Here is a 20,475-nt window from a genome sequence, read left to right as displayed (position 1 = left end):
CAAAAAACGGTCCTGTATCTTAGTGTCCACTGCTTATATTTAGTTTTTTTGTAAAGGAACAGGATAGCATTCATATTATTTTTAAAGAGGTACGCTTGCTGAGGACAAACATTGCTGGGATGCTTATTAAGATGCTTCTTGCCAAGTGAGATACTTTTGGTAAGCGATCTGTGTTGCTTTTCCACCATTCATTTATGTGTAGTGGTATAAAATCAAATACAATAACCTTACATTACATGAAAGAGGTGTGAATGTAAAACTAGTCAAAACTCAAGCAGGAAGAGGAAGTGGTAAGTGACACACAGACACAAAAAAACAATATGATACAATGGATACGATGGATCGATGCATCACTCCAGCCTTACTATGCAATATTGTTTTATCACTGGGTAACAAGATTCGGAATCCCAAGGAAAGTGAACAGCAGAGACATATAATCTGAATTATAAATAACAAGCTGATTTAAGATGAGATCAGTCTTTGTCAGGAATAAATTATATTAATTGATCTTTTCTTTATATAAATTCATTTTATTTAGTTATATATGTAAACGTTGCATTTTAAGATGCTTCTAAGATATCAGCTTTGTGTGCCCATCCAAAAGTAACACAGGAGAGTGACCTGAATTTGTATAAAATACTAGAGGTGTGCAGAAACTCGTGCTTGGAATTTGGAATCCTTCGAAATAATGACTCTCAAGTATAGTTTTAACACTAGAACAACCAAGGTGGTCATTTTGACTGTTTTTGGAATTTAAATTTAAATTGCTGTGCGTGTGTTTAAGATAAGGAGCTGTGCTTTCCTGACTTTTCCTAAATATATGTACTAATTACCCTGACAAAGAAAGGATCGCTTAGCTGCAAACATTAGCGAGATAAAATACTGTCATACCTATTCCGACCAGGAGGGGTCAAATTGACCGATACATATTATAACAATGAAATGTTGCGGTGTTATTTGTGTTACTCAGTCCGAACTTGCAGCTGTATTGAAATTTGATTATATCAGTCTGCATTCCTCAAGTGAGCGGTCTGTTGACATTTCTATTGTTTCAGTAGGCCCATTTACACTGCCATTTCTGATCTGGATCAAATGTATCCGCACATTTGATCATGATTAGTGGTGTTGCGTTTACACAGCAATTTGAGCAGAATCAGCTTATGCACTTGCAACTTGTGCACTTACAGTGTAAGATTTTATTAGTTATTTTACATATGTTATGTATAGTTCATTGGGGGGAAAATGTGTGTGGGGGGGGGGGGGGCAAAGTGTGTTGGCGGGATAATAAAACAAAAACGAAAGTCCTGGAAAAATGTAAGACATCAAAATACATGTTTTAAAAAGATGCTAACAAAGAAATTACTCCCATATAAACTTTTGTGCTGTGAAAGAAAGTTTCTATTGATTTTTGACTGTGAGAATTAAATGTGGTCGGATTAAATTGAAATGTTAATCGCAAATTACACACAATTAAGACAAAATGCAACCCAGTACTTGTTTTTTTTCACTGCAGATCACTCTTGTGATAATATCTTTTGTTAGTAATAATGTTTTGTAGTATAACGCAAGCAATAATAAAAACGCTTATTATTTGCATAATACGATTCCAGAATGGAAAGAGTGCCGGTACCAGCTTTATAAAACTGTTAGGGTAATGGATAATTTATTTACTTCGAACTACTATTTAAGTACTATTTTACTATTTATTGCTAGATTCGTATGTAAGCATATATGCTGGAGGGAATGTTTCACTCTGGCGCCCGCCTTCAAAACAAAAGGACGTCACTGCACCGCCGTGCATGTCAGAACTTGAGCCAGTCGAGCGTTTACACTGACAAGATCAAATGCTACCGATGCATTTAATCCTGATCTGTACCATCTCCCCGAGAGGTACATTTGATCCGATCGCCACGCGTTTACACTGCCATTTCTGAGCAGGATCAAATGCATTTGATCCGGATCAGAAATGGCAGTGTAAATGCGCCTAATGAGCCTCTGATAGCCCATCAATCAGCCTTGACAGCTCACGGCACCAGGCTGTCTCTCTGCACTGGTTACTATAAGTCACATGTTTTTCTAAGAAATTCAGTGTTACCCCAATACACATTGCAAATGGATCGCTGAAGAAGCAGGACAGGAAAGATTCGGATGCAGCAAAGATGGACAATGCGGTAAGTGCACTGCATATTTTGAAAAGCGCAGGATATGCGTGACCTGTGCCAGCACTTAGACTTTGTAAACAATTGTAAATGAAGCCCATCATGTTCAAATATTTACTTATTCATGTAATTTCGATTATAGTATGTCTGTATATAAATGCATAGCTTTGGTTGTGCTTTGTTATGTAGGCAATATAAACCTGTATATTAAAAAAAGAATTATACTTATTTACATCATTTTAGTTGTACAGTTTTGTATGTACATGATATACCTCTATATACACCAATTTATTTTCAAATATTTGTTTATTTCACTTTTTACCATTTTTTGAGGATGCGCGTTATGTAATATGTCTGTATATAAACAGATTTCTGTTCAAATGTCAGTTTATTTACAATGTTTCGTTGTGTTGATGCTTTATATGACGTTCCTGAATAAAACTACGACTTATATTCAATTGTTTGTCCCTTCATTATAATATTTATGTTGTTTTTAATACGCCGGTCAAATTGACCAGTCATGGTTGTTCTAGGTATGCCTATAAACAAGGTCATTCTAGTGTTAATAGCTGAAAATCTTTGCCTACAAGATCTAAAAACCAGACAAGTCAATTGACTACTAACAAGTTCTGGTTTTGTCTAATATAATTTTAAAATAGAATAACCCTACCTCTCTGTTTTACAGTCCATGTTTCAAATTCCAAGAATTGCCTGAGGTACTGTGATCATTATGAATATGATTTACGAAGCAGGTGACAACCATACTGAATAAGAGAGACTCAGTGATTCAAGGTTCAGGTCACGAATAGAGATTGATTGTGGTGTGCTGCAGTACACAAGAAACTCAATCTCTGGATGGCTCGATGACCCCTTAAATACAATATGAGACTGGGGTTGTATCTCATGGATATTTAATTGTTCTAATCAGAACGTGTATCTATATCTGCCAGACGCTCTGGCTGGTCTAGAAAAAATAATCTGCAATGCAGATTTGGAAAGTGACTTCACTGATGTTAGTTTTCATTGATTGTCAAACAGGCAGCAGATATTTGCTATTGACTACCAAATGGCATATACTGTATGAACAATCAATGATCAAGCCTTTATACAAATGAAAATGTAGAGCTTTGTATCCGATTTGTCAGTGTCTTTTTCACAGTTCTGGCTGTAAAATGAAACTGCCAATGATTTTGATGTAGGGGGTCATATATTACACAAACTATATCTGGAGGAGACAACCCTTGGTAACCTTTTTTTATTTTAGTTCATGCAAAATTCATATCTACAGCCATTGCTAACAAGTCAGCACAGGATCAGCCTGCTATTGCCGTGATGTTAAAGATTATGTTCAATTCTAACATGTGGTGTTCATTATAAATGAGAAAGTGTCAGGATGAGACAGTAGATCCTAATATATGATGTAGCAATGTAATTAGTTCTATAAACATTTAATTTGGACAAATCAGAAGATTGCTGGTGGTTAGTAGGAGAACATTAATGATTCCTACAACTGTTTTGTTTTGTCAGATTTTGAACACATGCAAAAGTGTTAAGCATGAAACAGTTTAGGAGAAAAACAAATTATGGAACAGATGCAATTATAATGTAGATACTGTGGGAAACATTGTTTTCCTACTAGGGATTTTTTTTTATTTGAAAAAATCAAGTGTACGGATTAAGCCGCCATGGATACGATCCATGTTTTTTTAGTGTTTAGATTGTAGCACATGCTTAAATCAAAGTAAAGGGATTGTTAAATAAAATCTATTGATTTTGGTGTTATTTCCTGTCTCAAATGTCATATTAAATCAATGATTATTGCACAGATTTATGTTCCAGAACATTTATTGTACATTTATTTTGTCCAGAGGCGCTGCCAAAAGTGGTATTACACCATGTGAGTACCAAATAGAAAATTTGAGAAATAGGTGTTGCTTTCTGAGAAATACAAATATTTTGGATGTATAATCGCAATTGGAAACATCAGAATTTCCATCCCCTATTCAAAAAGCAAGAAGGTACTACCAAACAGGAGACGACCACAAAACATTCAAACAGAATGTTTAGCTTTTAAAAAAAACAGAGAGACAGCAATGACCTCTACTCAGTTGAATTACTTAAATACATGTAATTAAATGAGGCTCATAGCTTTGTGTGCTATTGAGCAAATAACAGAAAAAGGCTGGTATGCAACAAGATTTTCTGTTTGTTGACAGAGACAGCAGATTCTGGCAGATCAAGTGGTCAATGGTCAATGGCAAATCCCAGAGCTGTCGGGCAGCAACACAGGTAAACAAGAGAACCGTCTATGTTTAATTATCTGCTTATAGATTTGGGCAATGCAACTTGCCAAGACGCTGTACACAATAGTTGTCTGTAATACCTCATTTACGGAGTATCGATACAATACCATGCACAGTATCACAATATTCGATACTATCGCAACATTACATGTTAAATGACTGCCAAATTCCTTATATATATTTTTCTGCTGAAAACAAGTTCCAGTGTATTCAAGGTCATTGCCACCGACTATAAAATTCAAATAAGAAAGCGCAACACTTAGCGTAAAATACACCATTTTCTTTATTTCTTACATAAAAAAGGGAACTGGCGTTATATATATATGGCTTGATGAGGTTCTTGCTTGGATCAATAAACAACCAAATGAGCAATATGAGCCAAATGGACCTCCTCTGGGTTTGTAACATTTCTTATGTTCTTAAGAAGTCACTACAACATATAACACCTCCATGAATATATACTGTTCAAATCTTTTAAAAAGTAAAACAAGTAAACATTATAATGCTAAACTAGTATTTCTGGCAAATAACTGCTTTACTGAAAATGCTTCTAACATGCGCAATTCAATAGTGAAAAATTAAAAGTTAAGCATAATGTTCAATGCTACATTTCTAAAACAAACGGGCCACTAATGTAGACTTCCTTCCTCTTACGTGCTATTAGAACAGAATTCTGTTTAAGCGTGTTCAAGCCAAATGTCTCTGTCAAAACAACACCCCAGTGTACCTTAAATAAGAACATAAGACATTTTACTAGCGAGAGGAGGCCATTCAGCCCATCATGGTCGTTTGGTTGTTAAAAATCTTGCAAAGAAAGTGAATTAGACAAAAGACAACCACTATGACTACTATAATAAACTGTAAGTATGTTTTATTGCTTTCATGCTGAACCTGTAGCCGCCTGCACTAAATGCCCTTTGCAGGGTGACTCGGAAGCTTTAGGTCCTGTGCTTTCCTCTGCTGGTGAAGCGTCACATTGATCCTGTTTGGGCAGTGCTTCTCAACCCCTGTCCTCGGGGACCCCTGTGTCTGCTGGCTTTCATTCCAAATGAGCTCTCAATTACTTAACTAAACCCTTAATTGCTTAATTAGGCCTTTTTAATCGTTTTCAGCTCTTAAACAGTTGGAGATTTCACCGTAACTATAAAATGTTATAAATAACTTGAAATCTGCAACTTTTTAGGAGCTGAGAACAATTAAAAAGGTCTAAATAAGCTAATTATTAGTCCAATTAAGGGCTTAGTTAAGTACTTGAGAGCTGTTGGAATGAAAACCAGAAAACCAGAAAACCACTGTGTTAGGGAAAGTGATCTGCTGGCAATGAAGTCTGTATTCATGCTGGTCTTTCCACCACTCATGCATGCAATTAAAAACACAGGACTTTCACAGCTATCACATTACATGCACATAAAGTACAGATTAACACAAAATCCAAAGAATATAAAAATGTCGTTAACATTGTTGACATGCGATAGAGTTTTAATGACACGTCGGCAAATTTTTTGCACTTTCTAGCAAATGCACTGTAATGACGAAATAAACAAGCATCAATGAACTCCCTTTTGATCAGCTTCTAGCGCATTCCTGTTTTATGTGTTATCTTTGCTGTGACTTGTTTATAAGTAATATGCACTGGGATTTACTTACTTAAACTAAAAGAACGGAAGAAACTAGTCAAAGTAAAATTCGGCAAAGAGATCGGGGCGGCAATCTGAAAGATGTTTAAATAATTGGTGGCATTTCCTCCTTTGTTTTTCATTTATTTATCTTTAAAACACTTTTGACATTGACCGCCTTCAACCAGATTGCTGTTGTCCTCTGGCTGAAATCCAAAATAGTCCCACATCAAACTTCTCTCCGGCATTCGCCATGACTGCTGCACTAATTAAATTTTGGTCACTTCCGCTAAGCTTAGTTCATATTGTTTTTAAAGCACACAATTACTGAGTTTTGTTTTAAAAGCTAAAAAATATATATTTTTATTTTACCCCGATTATTAGGCATCGTAGGATTTTGGTATCATGATATACTGTAGGTATCGATATACCGCAGAACACCGCAGTTCTTTTAGATGTCTGAAAACAAATAAGAATTCAATAAATGAAACAAGTGAAAAAGTGCAATAATTAATGATTTCCTATGAGACAAAACAAAAGCTCGGAAGAGGGCACAGACGGATCTTATTACTTCCAAATCACAATCCCTTATCATTATGGGTCTTTAAAAGGAAGACAAAAGTTCACAGAACAACAAGGCCATATATAATTAGAAACCTCAGAACTTTCATCTACAAATACCACACAGTAGTTGACCACAGAACATTCAGATAGAATGTCTAGCTTTTAAAAAAAAGATGAAACAGGAGGAAAGCAAAACAAGATAACAAAAATATGGAAGAGGTCATGCGGTACAGAGAGAAGAGTCCATTGAATCAAACAACATATTTGCCACTATCGGACACAGCATGAGGGTTTTTTATTCATGACGATACCAATGTGTCATTACAGCAGAGGAAGTGGTTACTATGCAAATGAAAATCCTGACATGCATTCTGTGGTATGTAAATAAACTACTCCCGCACAAGATAATTGTTTCCCCAATACATAAAGGATATTGCCTCTGATCCTTAATCTCATTTTAAAAGTTCAGTCATGGAAGCTCAAAATATACAGAGGCTTGGCTTGAGTGTACAATGATACTGCAAAAAGTCTCAGATCACATTTTATAAAATGCATTTCAACTAGTCTGTATTAATGGATCTCACTTGTTTAAGTGAATATTACTGTGCATCTTGAAAACCTCTGAATGCCCTTACCACTTACATGTTGCCTCTATATCAAACTTATGTTTCACTTGATACCAAACTTTGAGATAATCCTGTGAAATACAGTAGAAGGGAAAGGGAACCCCTGCTCTTCTTGATATATAATCCCCATATGATGGTGTGACAAAGTGCCCGCCCCTGTGTGTATTTTCTGTTATATGTTGCGTGTTGTGTGTTAATGTTGGTGTATAGTCATTGGTACACGGGATATAAATGGGTCTGTGTAACACGAGTGATTTAAAAATGTAGATTTGTATTTAGGCACGAAGATGGCACAAATCACTTCACGTGCTGGTTAAAATGTAATGTGTGGTCACGGGAGTACACTTAATTAATTCACGTGCAGTTGTACCGAGATTCCAATTGAATGATTGACTAGCAATCGAGTCTCGGTACAACTGCATAAAAGCAGCATGTTTTCACTCACTGGGGGTGGTGTGTTCGGTGAGTGGAGAACGAGATAGGAGACGGAGGTAATAAATTGTAAAAAGTAATAAGCAGTTTGTTTTGTTTGTCTTTTTGTTTTGGCAACGAGTGCCGTGTCCTGTGTTTTGTGTTCAAACCTTTTTATTTTCTGTTCTGTTTAATTATTAAATGCTGAGCGCGATCACGTGCTCAGCTCCATCAAAACCCCAAGTCTCTGTGTGTTACTTCCTGTTTCTGGTCTGACGTCACCCAGTGCAGCCGTCTTTGTGACAGATGGTCACTTCAGAAGCTTTTTTTTTTTCAAAATAGTAACTGTTGCTATGGTAACCCCCCACTCTTTTTATATCAGTGCTGTAGATAACAAGCTAATTCTTAAATAACATTCCTTGCCCTGGTATTGTACTCCTTACAATAGCATACTAATGCAATAGATAAGACTGCAGCACAATTGCATTCAGATGCTGCCAAATGTTTTATTAGTCAGCTTTCAAACACAGACAAGTTGTTTCCACTTAATATTTTAAAACTTGATTTGTCATAACAAAATATTCAGTTACATCGGAATCAATGTATCTCAAATTACACTTATTTACCATGTAATTCAACATAGATATGTACATCCTTTCCTACAATCCAATAGGACTGCAACAAAGGGTACATTTTGACCTTCGAAGGTTCGGAACACATTATCAAAGGTACTAATTTGCATAATTTACTGGTGACGTCACCATACCTACTTGTTTATATTTGATTGAAAATCCTATTTTACAGGTAATCCATATAAATTGAATAAAACATTCACATGTAGTTTAAAAACACGTTATATAGAACAGTAATCATGTTTTTATATTTTCAATACAAATAAAAATATACGTTTATTTACACGTAATTGATGCTGCTTGCGAGTAAGCTTGCATTGCAGCAGCACTAACTGCAGCGGACTTAGACAAAACAAAGCTTTATTTAACAGTCGCCGTTCCAAGCAGGTTATCAGTCACATTTTACTACTACTAAAAATATTAATAATAACGTGAACTTATGCTTGTCAAGTGACCTCAGAGATTGGTTGTGCCTTCATGATACATCAACAGTCGCTTGCGCACTTTGCATTCAACTTTTTTTTGGATCATCTGGGCATTTAACAAAAAAATCTCAAACAGGGGTTTTGAAACATTTCTTTCAATACAGCTTACGCTATACAACGCTTTGCTGTCGAGATGATGAATGAAGAAATTAAAGGTTTGCCTCTGGATAACACGAGCTGGAGGGGGGAGGGGCGGAAGGTGCTCAGTTTTCAAAATAAAAATTATTAGTTTTAGCGTATATGTTGTATGTTTCAAATATATTCTAGAACTTTTCTTATACTGTCTTGTACACTAGGTATTCAGTACATATTTTACTGAAGCACTACAGTCACTAGAGGTATGAGCCCACTGCTTTGGATACTATACCCTGCTCCATACATGACAGTGGCGCCATACAGAGTTGCTACGTTTGGTAGTGGATTTTAATACAACAACTTTTGCTTATGTAATATGCATTATACAAATCCAAAGACCCAATTTTTGCATGTGAGTGACATTTAATGTGTGATTCACACATTGTCAAACGGTTTCTGTTAACAGAGAAAAAAAACAAAAAACAGTGCGTGAATGCCACCTGACGAACCTTCGAAGGTAACTACCTTTGAATTCCTAGCTAGCAAACGAACCTTTGAACACAGCCCTACAATCCACCACTATTTTTATATTTTAGACCAGAGCCCTCGCTGTCAGCCATCTACAACATATTTCTGAAAAGTTGACATAAAACTGCCCAAGTCAAACACTAGTGTGTTGACAAACACCTCAACATTATCAAAGTGTTACATTGAATTGTATACAAATGTATAAAGTGGAGTTCTTAATGGAGCTTTGTTGATTAATTGTAAATGTACAACATAACGGCAATAAAATGTCTTCATCGCATGCTTGCCTTTATTTGTTACAGGCAGCAGGTTCTAAATCCTCTGATACAGGTACCTGGCATGTTGTGTCATTGACCTTTCAAGTTGTTTGTAGAGTGACGTTGCAGTGCTGTAGAAACTGTAAGGCTTTATAGAACAGTCAGGGGCAAGATATGTACTATGTTCCTGAATCTTGTGTGGATGCGTCAACTTTGACCAAACCAATTTGTTTCATCGAATTTGGTTCCCTTCTCAATCTCTAAATAAGATTTGTAAATGTTTTTCATTGTAGTTATGGGGGGATCCTATGCTATTATCACATCTCACAACTACAGAGGCCCAAAAACAGACACTCAGAAAAGATTCAGGAGAGAACTCCTCCTATATCGATTCTGGTTATTCACTGTTCATGAGTTAGCTATTTAAATGTATTTCAAGTGTTTTACTCTTCAGTTTCTTCCTATAAAAAACATTTTACTAAAATAGAACCAAATAACAATGCATTCAAATGCAAGAACTATGTTTGTTTCTCATCTAAAACAAATATACCCCAAAGATTCAAGGTACATTCAAAAACATGTATTAGTCAACATGCATGTAGAGACTTGTTCTCATCTTAAACTTATAAAGATCACCGATCTAAAAGCAACTTTACCAGCAGACTTGACTATATTGAGCACAGAACCAAGATATAGATATCCACAATCTGACGTAGTGTTCAGTGCTCCCAGAAAATATAGTACTGTAAATAGAAGACAAATAAATACATACCGTGGTTGCTTTTCATTGTACGGACTGGTGTGTAATGGTTTTTGGAAGTACGAACAGGTGTATTTTCTTTGGATGATCCACCTATTGCCGTTATTTTTTCTCGCTCATAGTACGGTATTGGGCTGGCTCCTTGTTGCCTTAAAATGTCTGCAAGGGCTCTGGAAAAGCAATACAAAGTCAGAATTAGCATCCTGAAATGAGTCTGAAATGAGCTTGCTGAAATTTAGTATACATGTCACCTTTATTATACATTTTGTTAATTGCCAATAAATGTCCCACCCACAGTTGTTTGATATTCCTAGAACATGGATAATATTTTGGGGGTACCACTGCTACCCTGATAGGCTTGCTCATTAAAAGTGTTTGCTTGTGTGTGTGTGTATATATATATATATATATATATATATATATATATATGAAGGGTCCAACACTTTTTCCAGGACACTGTAAACTAAATTTATAAGGGGGAGACATAGGAACACTGAACCAGTTTGGTACTTTCAGCTATTACCCCTAGAAAATAGACAAGACTATGTTCGATAATGGATCTCTATCATTGTGCTTGATTTTTAGAAATAGAAAATAGAACATCTTGTCGCCATAGCCCCTCGGTTGAAGAGGAGGTTGATTGATGGTGTAAGATGTTTCTATGCCAAGAAGATATGAATCTAGTGCAGGTTTGCTTCTGTTTCCCCGTGTTTTTCCCATACTCAAATACTTGAAAAAAATGCAAAGTGTACCTTTTATCTCAACGTGCCTTCCTAATTCTCAGTTTATAATTTAACCTAAAACCCTAAGATTAATTTACTAGGGCTGAACAAGTCAGCAACAGTAACAAGTTTGAAATGTTTCTTTAATTGATATTTACTACAGATTCAATAGGCAGCGTGTAAGAAAAAAAGTGCATTTCAATTTTGACACTTATTCATGTCTAACTAATTTTCAGTTGGTTAATTATCAGTAATTTGCTGCTTTACCATTAGCATTAAGGGATGCTGAAGATTCAGTATTATAACAGTTCAATATTAATGTTGTGTGGGTGTCTCGTTCTATATTGTAGGCCTATCTGAAGAAACATGTTCTCTGTTTTTTTAATGTTTAATGTTTTTGTTTGTTTATAAATTATTATTAACATAACTGTTTAAACTGCTGCCGTTTGGCACAGATAAAGCAGTTTCCACTTCATTACGTCTGCAGAAGTTTTACAAGGTACCATGCGTGTATGTGTGTCTATATACAATATATATATATATATATATATATATATATATATATATATATATATATATATATAAATTACATAGATAGATAGATAGTAAGATAGATAAAGATATTGTAACGGGCACAGCTGGACTGGCTCGCCATTGCCACTTGTTGGCGGACTGTGTGCCGTGCCCAGAGCCGGCCTTCCTCAATTATGCTAATGAGCAGCAGAGGACACTGAGAGTGGAAAATAGGGTAGGCGAAAGACTGTCATTATTGTTGTTATAATTTGTTGTGATTATTGTAAGTGTCCCTATTATTTATTTGTCATACCCTGAACTGTTGAAACATTTCTGTATTGTTTTATGTAGTGTGTGAATGTCACCTTGAGAGGGGCGGGTAGTGCTCTGGGTTGGGGAAAGGGCTGTCTGCGTGTGTGTGTTGGGAGTGTGTGGATGGTGCTGACTTGCTGTTGGTTGCCTAAAGGCATGGTTACACTGAAGCAATATACAGTGTTCATGATGGCACTGATGCGGTATTACTTTAAGTGTAAATGGGAAATTCCTCCACTAAACCATCTCTCGAGGTGGTTCAATGGTGGCACAGTGCAGGTACTGAAGTGCGTTACTTTCAGTGTAAACTGCAATGCCATTGCAGCCACCACATTTTGCGTTCAAGGTGGATTTTTTTCCCAAGTAAATGCAATTTTCTGTTCCACCACATGCTGATTGAAGAAATAAATCCAACAAAATGGCAAGTGACCCAGGCAGTAATTGGTCTGAAAAAGAAGTAAGGGAGCTTTCAGTGGTGTAGTCCTTAAAGTACCGGAACTAAATAAATTAAATATATAATTTAAAATAAATTATAGGAACTCATGTTTTATTTGTACATTGAATCTCCACGATTCCCTGTATAGTATATCACATCCTCCCTGCCTTCAATCACCACGATGCCCTGTATAGCATATCACGTCCTCCACACTAAACTGGCAATATTGTTGCGTGTAAAAGGTGAATTTAAAAAATGAGATGCGGTAGCACTGCAGGCACTGATCCTGCATTTTCTGTGGGAATACGGCTTAATAAAACCGCATTATATCTGAAAGCTTTGGTGTGTGTCTCCAGTAATTCCTGTGATCGCTACACTGGTGTCAGAGCGGGATGGACACTCTGTCACACACCTGCCGACCCTCTTCTGGGACAAGGAAGCTGAGGCCCATAGGCTGGTGGAGAAGCAGCAGAGGGGTGGGACTCGCACCCCTGAAAACCCATGGCAGCAAACTCTCGCTGCCGCAGGTAGAAGCAGGAAGCCGAGCGGGCCACCTCAAGAGAGGCAGTGAAGATGTCAACAAGGCGGGCTGCCTCGGGGAAAGCCACTTATAAGGCGCCGGTGTAGAAAAAAACAGCAGCCAAGCGGGCTACTCCAGGAAAAGCAGACCCAAGGCAGGGGGAACAGTGACCAGCCAGGGCGACCCCAGGCCTTCGTCGGTCCGGCCAGCAAAAATACCATCAAGGCAGGTCACTACGACGGGACTTCGTCCTGGGAAGCCTACCAGGTGAAGTTCTGCCAGCGGCCTTGGCAAACAACTGGAAGCCAGAAGAACAGGCAGGGCAGCTGGCGGCAGTGCTAGAAGGGAAGGCGCTGCAAGCATTGCTAGACTTAGACCTGGAGGAGCCGTGCGACCTCCACACCCTCTTCGCGGCTTTCCAGCGCCGCATGCCGTCGGCCTGCACCATTGCCTTGCCATACGAAACAGGACCAGTGGCAAGAAGCTTGGGGTACACAGTGGGGTTATCCAGGTTTACCACCAGCCTACAAGAAGACGTGGTGACGGAGGCATTCGAACGTCAGCCCCACCACATTCCGACAGCAGATCCAGCTTGTCATCCCAACCTCCCTAGAACAGGCTTTGGCCCACACCACAAGGGTCAGGGCCGTGCTCGAGGAGGGTGAGTGAGACCGGACCTCCAGAGTCCGCGTGGTCAGGGAAGAGGAGGGTAGTGACGAAGACGCCACCGCTGTCAGACAAATCATGCCTGCAAGACACTGCTGGAACTGCGGGAGCCATGGTCACCTACAAGCCCAATGCCGCCACCGCCGCCCAGTACCGTCGGAACCAGCCAATATACAACTGGCGGTAAATGAAAGCGGAGCGGCATAGACGGGGGACTGCCCCTCCACCACCTTCCTTCCCCCAGCTTCAGAGACAATAAGAATGACGCAATGGCGATTGTGTGCCGTATTGGCTGGGGTAACAGCCTGCACGCACCTTGCCTCCTAAATGGGGTCCAGCGCAAAGACCTGGCCGATACTGGCTCCACCATTTCCATCCTGCAGCCCGGGGGTCCTCCCCAGAAAGAGTGATGGACGGCTGGGAGGCTGGATGCCAACTAAAGTCCACCTTCGCACTGTCACCAGCCAGGTCACTTCCATGCTGGATTGACGGCTCCTCGACGACTGGCTCGGAGACTGCAAGATCCAGCACGAGTTCTGGCTGGTGGAAATACAGGATCGCTGCATCCTGGGTCTGGACCTCCTGACCAAAGTGGGGACCACCATCAACATGCCCTGGGGAACCCTGCGCCTCGGCCGGAACCAACTGTGTCTGATCCTGGGTCAGGGGAAGAAAGAGGGGAATCGCTGCACGGCAGCCACCGTGCTGCATCGCTGGAAAAGGAGGGCTCGTTGGACGCGGAGGGGCAGCCCCATACCATCCTAGAAGCAGATGACGGCACATCAGCGAAGGAGCCAACAAGGGCTGCAATCACCTCCACCCCATCCCCTGCAATGCTTTCACCACCTCATGCAACCACTACTAGCGGAGCACAGGACTGCAGTTGAGTGCATCCGGGGAGCGGGTTTGAAACTCCAAAAACTGCTAAAGTGACTGCAGTAAAGAACTGGCCGGTCCCCAGTACTGTAACAGAGGTGCGTAGCATTCTAGGCCTGGCATCTTACTATCATCATTTTGTGAAGGGTTTTTTCTCAGATCACCAGGCCCCTGCGAAAACAAAAAAAGGGGCTGGTTCACCTGGGACACCGACTGCACACAAAATTGTGAGAAGCCCTCGTGAAGGCCCCGGTCATAGCATTTCCCGATCCCCAGAAACTATTCATCCTGGACACGGACGCAAGCTACGTGGGGATCGGGGCGGTGCTGGCCCAGGAGGGCCCTGACGGGGAACAAGTAGTCATGTATTACAGCCAAGCTCTTAGTAAAACAGAGCAGAACTATTGTGTGACTCGCCGGGAACTGTTGGCTGTAGTACGGACCACGCATCTCTGCAGTGGCTGCTTAACTTCCACGAGTCTGAAGGACAGGTGGCTCGCTGGATAGAAGCACTGCAGGGGTATGACTACTCCGTCCAGCACCGAGCCGGACTCCTGCACAACAACGCCAATGCACTGTCCCGTTGCCCCTGCTCCTCCGAGGACTGTAAGCACTGCCATCGGATGGAGGAGCGGGAGGCACAGCGGTCCCTGGACGAGCGGCTAAGTGCTATCACTGTAGCCGTGTAGGTCCTGCTCAAGTTGCCAGAGGGGGAACTCCAGTGTCCGCAGGGTCTGGACGCTGAGCTGGTGCCACTAATCCACTGGTTAGACCCGGGAGAGCTTGGGGAACTGTGGATTGTGCATGGCGGACTGGCCACTGGACACTTCGGTGTCGCCAAGACCCTGGGCCGGCTCCGGGAGTGGTTCTACTGGGGGTGGTGCCGCTGTGACGTGGAGACCTATGTGCATCGCTGAGACTGGTGCACCGCCTGGAAGGGCCCCTTTAACCGCTCCCACACTCCGCTCCAACAGTACCAGGTGGGGGATGCAGCACATTGCTGTGGACATTCTAGGGCCTTTCCCAAGGACGGAGGGGGATAACCGATGCGTCTTCATGGCTATGGATTACTTTACCAAATGGCCAGAGTCTTACGCTGTTCCCGACCACAGCACAATTACCTGTGTGGAGGCACTGCCAGTTTGGGGTTCCAGACGAGCTACACCGACCAGGGGCAGAACTTTGAAGCGCAAGTGTTTGGGGAGGTGTGCAGGTGGCTGGGTATAAAGAAAACTAGGAAAATACAAGACCAGCTACAAGACCGACTGGATACCGCCAATGCTTACTCTTGGAAGCACCTCACGTTTGCTGGCCAGCGCCAGTAGCGGGTGTATGCTATCCACTGCCGTGGCCAGGGGTTTCAGGCTGGGGAGAAGATCTGAGTCTTTTGTTCCTGGTGGAAAAATGGACTCTGCCCCAAGCTGGCCAGTCAATGGGAGGGCCCCTGTGTTGTTCTTGAGAGGCTCTCTGAGGTAACTTACCAAGTGCGACTGCAGACCCGGGGCCGAGCGGTCGTACTCCACCAAGACCATTTGGCCCCATACCGCCCAGGAACAAACCTGGTTGCCCCCGCAGCCAGCTGCTGGAACAGGGAAAGCGTTCCCTCATCGCCTGCCTGCCCACCAGCTCACCGGCTCACCACAACCAACCGGGCCACTGAGAGTGGGAAATAGGGTAGGGGTTATAATTTGTTGTGATTATTGTAAGTGCCCCTACTATTCATTTTCCCATACCCTGTAAATGTTGAATTCTTCCTGTATTGTTTTATGCAGTGTGTGAATATCACCTTGAGGGGCGGGTAGTGCTCTGGGATGGGGAAAGGGCTGTCTGTGTGTGTGTGTTGGAGTGTGTGGATGGTGCTGACTTGCTTTTGGCTGCCTAATAAAACTGCATTGTACCTGAAAGCTTTGGTGTGTGTCTCCAGTAATTCCCGTGCTCACTACACTATATATACACACACGTTAGTAATATGTCCAGGATTTTTTTGGCAAATACTTCACTGTGATTTGTGATATTGATTTATAATTGAACATCCAGACAATAATTTAATACATCGTTTGTGTGCAGTGTGTCGCAAATTATTACCATTTCGCACAGTTAGAGCACACAAACCGTTCAGCAATTCACGGTCCTCTCATCTAAACTGGAACAGATGACAACTCTTAATAAGACACACCCTAACACACTACAGAATACCTTCATGAACAGGAAATGTTTTGGAGTCGGAACTCAGCCCAATGCTTTATGGGATGTTTTGTTTAAGATCATAAAGACGTTCTATTAAAGAATTGTGGTATTTAATTTTAGGTGAGGATGCTTTTGATAGATGCAGACCCTCCAATTACTTGAGATACATGTCTGTGAACACTATTGTTCATATTTTACATGAAACATAGCAATCAATTCAAACACAAATACCTGTCAATACTCATTCTCACACTACTGCCTTACATACGGAGGGCAGTAAATTATAGAACGGAGATAACATTCACTGAATTAACTACATCTAAAAAATATTAGATATTGTCTATCGTTTTGTCAGAAAACAATACTACTTTCTTTAATATTAAATGTACCTGAGGTATATAACTACAGTATCTAATCAATATTTACAAATAATATACAGTACAGTGTATGGATAGACTCTTCTTAGCCTGTCTTGATGGTAAAGTGACTAAATACATAGCTAGTTCAACTTTCTGCTGTATTCAAAACTGTCCTACCTGGATAGTGGATACTGGCTTCAGCAAACTCTATTGGCTTGTAAATTATTATCCAATCCTGCTTGTTTTGTCTGATAAAATGTATTGTTTTTTCCGTTTCAAGAATCAAAACACGACTTTAAACACATCATATTTTAATTGTTTGAATAAGCACAAAACAAGTGTGACCGAAATAAAGTTAATACTGAGATTATGTTAAATTCTTAAACATTTGTTTTTACAGTGTAGGGTTTACATATATATAAACTATATATATTTCCCTATATAATTTATAATATTGCTATAGATAAAGCAAAACGTTTACTGAAACAGTATTATTTACATTAGGCTATTGCAGCAAAACGCTCACCGTTCTGAGTAACAGATCTTATTTGACTTAAAGTTATAGTATACAGATAGCAGTTGAGATTTGATTAGTCGTTAATATATCCAAAAAAGCTAATTAAAAAAAAAACGGTATTTTACCTGTGAACATTCATTTCCTGAGGTGGTCGTGTTGCTTTATCATAAGCAACTTTTGCAGCGACTCCAGCGACGATGACAAAAATGATTACCCCGCATGTGATGTAGACTGTTGTGTTGGTTTGATCCAAATTGGGGTCGTAGGTATTGTCTGTAGGCTCAGGCGGTCCAGGCACGGTGGGTTGGATCCAGTCCGGACTTGCAATATTCCTGCAGCTCTTTTGATCGATTCTTTTCACTTTCTCATCACAGCAGAAGCGTAAGTAACAACTCCCACAACAGTAACGGTGGTTGGTGTTATTGCATTCAAATTCTTTATCAAATTGCCCGCTCACGTCGTAGTAACTGAGGCACGTATCGTGGTCTGCTTTTGGCGGCTTAACCTTCCTAGGGGGGTCCACTGGAGCAATAACAGTGCTGTTGACCTCCTTCCCTTTCCGCCTCGGCGACCCGTTCTTGTTTCTTGTCGTTGTTCCCGCACAGAGCAGTACATTCAGGGGGTCCAAGTATATTAAAAGCAGCAGAACATGCTGTATCCCCATGGCTTAGTTCTTTTTTCCTTCCCTCCTCTTAAATCTTAAAGGGTTGTTTTTTTTCCAAGAAGCAATAACCGATTAATCCCCTCTTGCTACTGCAGCCCACGGCTTCCCTCCAGATGCCCAACTCCAAATGTAAGCTATCCACAAACTCAACAAAGCCATCGTTTGAAGAGTGAAAAGGATCTTACAAAATCCATTGTATTGTGCAGTGTACTGCTGGTGTCATTCGTCTTTTTTTTTTCTTTTTTCAACAAAGTTCTACAGCTCTGCTCAGCAACGTATTACTGGATAGAGCACATACCATGTCTTCCTCTTTTATTCAGTTTAGAAATTGGGCGTTATACTCCCCTTTGGAGTCCAGGGCTGTGCCACACAAGAATGGAATGGAATTCTCAGTAGCTGTGCCAAGGGGAAACAAATCATAAAGCTAGTTACTTCCTTATACGTGTGTCTCAGATTCTAATGCAAACTCTGGGAAACTTAAGATATCGTTGCTCTCTTTAAATGAACCTTCTTGCTAAAAATGCTAAAAAAAAAAAAAAAAAAAAAAAAAAAGAAACACTGATTTCTCAATAAAAATATCTGATTTGTTAACTTTAATATTGTTTTCAGATATTTTTCTGTGTCGCTGGTTTATTAATTAAAGCAGATTAAAGTCATGCAAAATAATACTAAAACAGTTTGTCTATAGTCGTTTCAAATATTGCAGCATGCGTCTTTAAAATAAAAGAAACATACAATGTGCTATAAATATCATGTATCCACAGTTCTGCAAAAGCATGCATTTGAACTCGGGGAATTCCGAGTGAATTACGGTATCTGCATTTGTTAAACCCTTTATGCAGCAAACTGCAAACTGTTTACAATTCCAAGTCAGCCCCTCCAGAAACAAAAACTGCAGATAGTACCTTATATGTGTGTCATCGGGTCCTCTGCAACAGGAGAGGACTTACCAAGCTGGGTTTATGCTGCCGGAGTGTTTCTGCACTATCACTGAATCAAGTGAGGATCAGTCTTCACCACCTCAGAGCTCTGGCTCTGATCCGCCCCCGTCTCACTCTTACATCACTCCAACACCAACGTCACCAATACACCAGGTACCCGTTAATTACAAATCAATCTCCAGCAACAGTGCAACTGGTTATGTCTGCAGGCTCAGTAACTGTAGGTGTCCCTTTCATCGACGCGTTTCTTTTATTAAGGAAAATATGTTTGACCTACCTTAACAAGCTTTGTGCTAAAGTGCTGCTTTAAAAATGCATATCTGGTTGCATGGACATTGAATGATTGAAGGATGTGCGCAGCGATATAGTGTTAACATGGCATGTGCAGTCATGCAATAATAAAGTTTTGGCATAACATTTTGTTACATTATCTGGCCCCTCTAATATATTAACTGAGTAAAACGGCACTGAGCTAATCTCCGCATCTCCAAACGGGACTGACAGTGAGTGTTCTATATGAGTTAGACTTTAATCTGAATTGGCTACAAGAAGGATACTTTTAAGTAACTTCAAAATACAGTACAACACTGTTATTTACTAATGTCTGCCCTTAAAACACAATTATGTGATTGTGTGGATGGAACATACATTAATAACATATATGCAGTACGTTATTTTCCAAATATATTTTTGTTGTAAATCACATTAAATATTGTTGAACGTTGACCCATTCGACTCCTCGAGACCATTACTTTCAATTGAGACACAAAATGACTCGTTTTTTTTGTGTGTGTGTGTGTGTGTGTGTGTGTGTGTGTGTGTGTGTGTGTGTGTGTGTGTGTGTGTGTGTGTGTGTGTGTAGATAAAACTGTTATAAGATAAAACCATGTACGGTAATACAATAAATAAACCAACTATAAATGGAAAGGAATACAATAATACATTTATAAACGCAGGCTGAACAGTAATGAACACATACAATTACAACAACATGAACCTTGTTAATAACCTTAAATGACAAATGAACGAACAAAAAACAGATAGTATTGTAGCGTTGCGTTTAGGATGATTCAGCAAGTTGTTTATTTGAACACGGTAACAAATACGGACCACTGTCTGCCGTGAACCATGCCAAGTAAAATAAAATAATTGAACCTATCTCCTTGTCACTCTCACAACCTCCAGTTCTGTCTCTCTCTCTGTGTCTAACAACCCCCCCCCCCCCCCTTTTTGCTCGTAGCGTGGGACAGCAAAACATTACAACATGTATTACAAACATGAAAGACAAACAGTCACCAAGTCCTTGCAGCGCAAATGCCTGCGTCGTTACAGTATTTATATTCAGC

The 20,475-nt window shown here is 40.1% G+C and overlaps 1 protein-coding gene across 3 annotated transcripts in view; it reads right to left on the bottom strand.

Annotated features, from left to right (window-relative positions):
- The window catches only part of LOC117424133 (protein shisa-6-like), a 148,574-nt gene extending 129,280 nt beyond the window's left edge, over window positions 1-19,294 (bottom strand). Inside the window, exons 1-3 of one of the 3 annotated variants that reach the window (XM_058992452.1) lie at window positions 19,094-19,294; window positions 17,650-18,584; window positions 10,429-10,586 (exon numbers count right to left, since the gene is read on the bottom strand). In XM_058992452.1, coding sequence (XP_058848435.1) covers window positions 10,429-10,586; window positions 17,650-18,188 — 697 coding nt within the window. In that variant the 5' untranslated portion in view covers window positions 18,189-18,584; window positions 19,094-19,294. The remainder of the gene's footprint in view (window positions 1-10,428; window positions 10,587-17,649; window positions 18,585-19,093) is intronic. The other 2 variants (XM_058992453.1, XM_058992451.1) reach the window with 2 other exon arrangements.
- Between the last annotated feature and the right edge of the window lie 1,181 nt (window positions 19,295-20,475).

This window comes from Acipenser ruthenus, chromosome 19, assembly GCF_902713425.1.
Source record: "Acipenser ruthenus chromosome 19, fAciRut3.2 maternal haplotype, whole genome shotgun sequence".
Classification (NCBI taxonomy): Eukaryota; Metazoa; Chordata; class Actinopteri; order Acipenseriformes; family Acipenseridae; genus Acipenser; species Acipenser ruthenus.
Note: the sequence above shows the minus strand (reverse complement) of the source record. Positions and strands in the feature narration are given on the sequence as shown.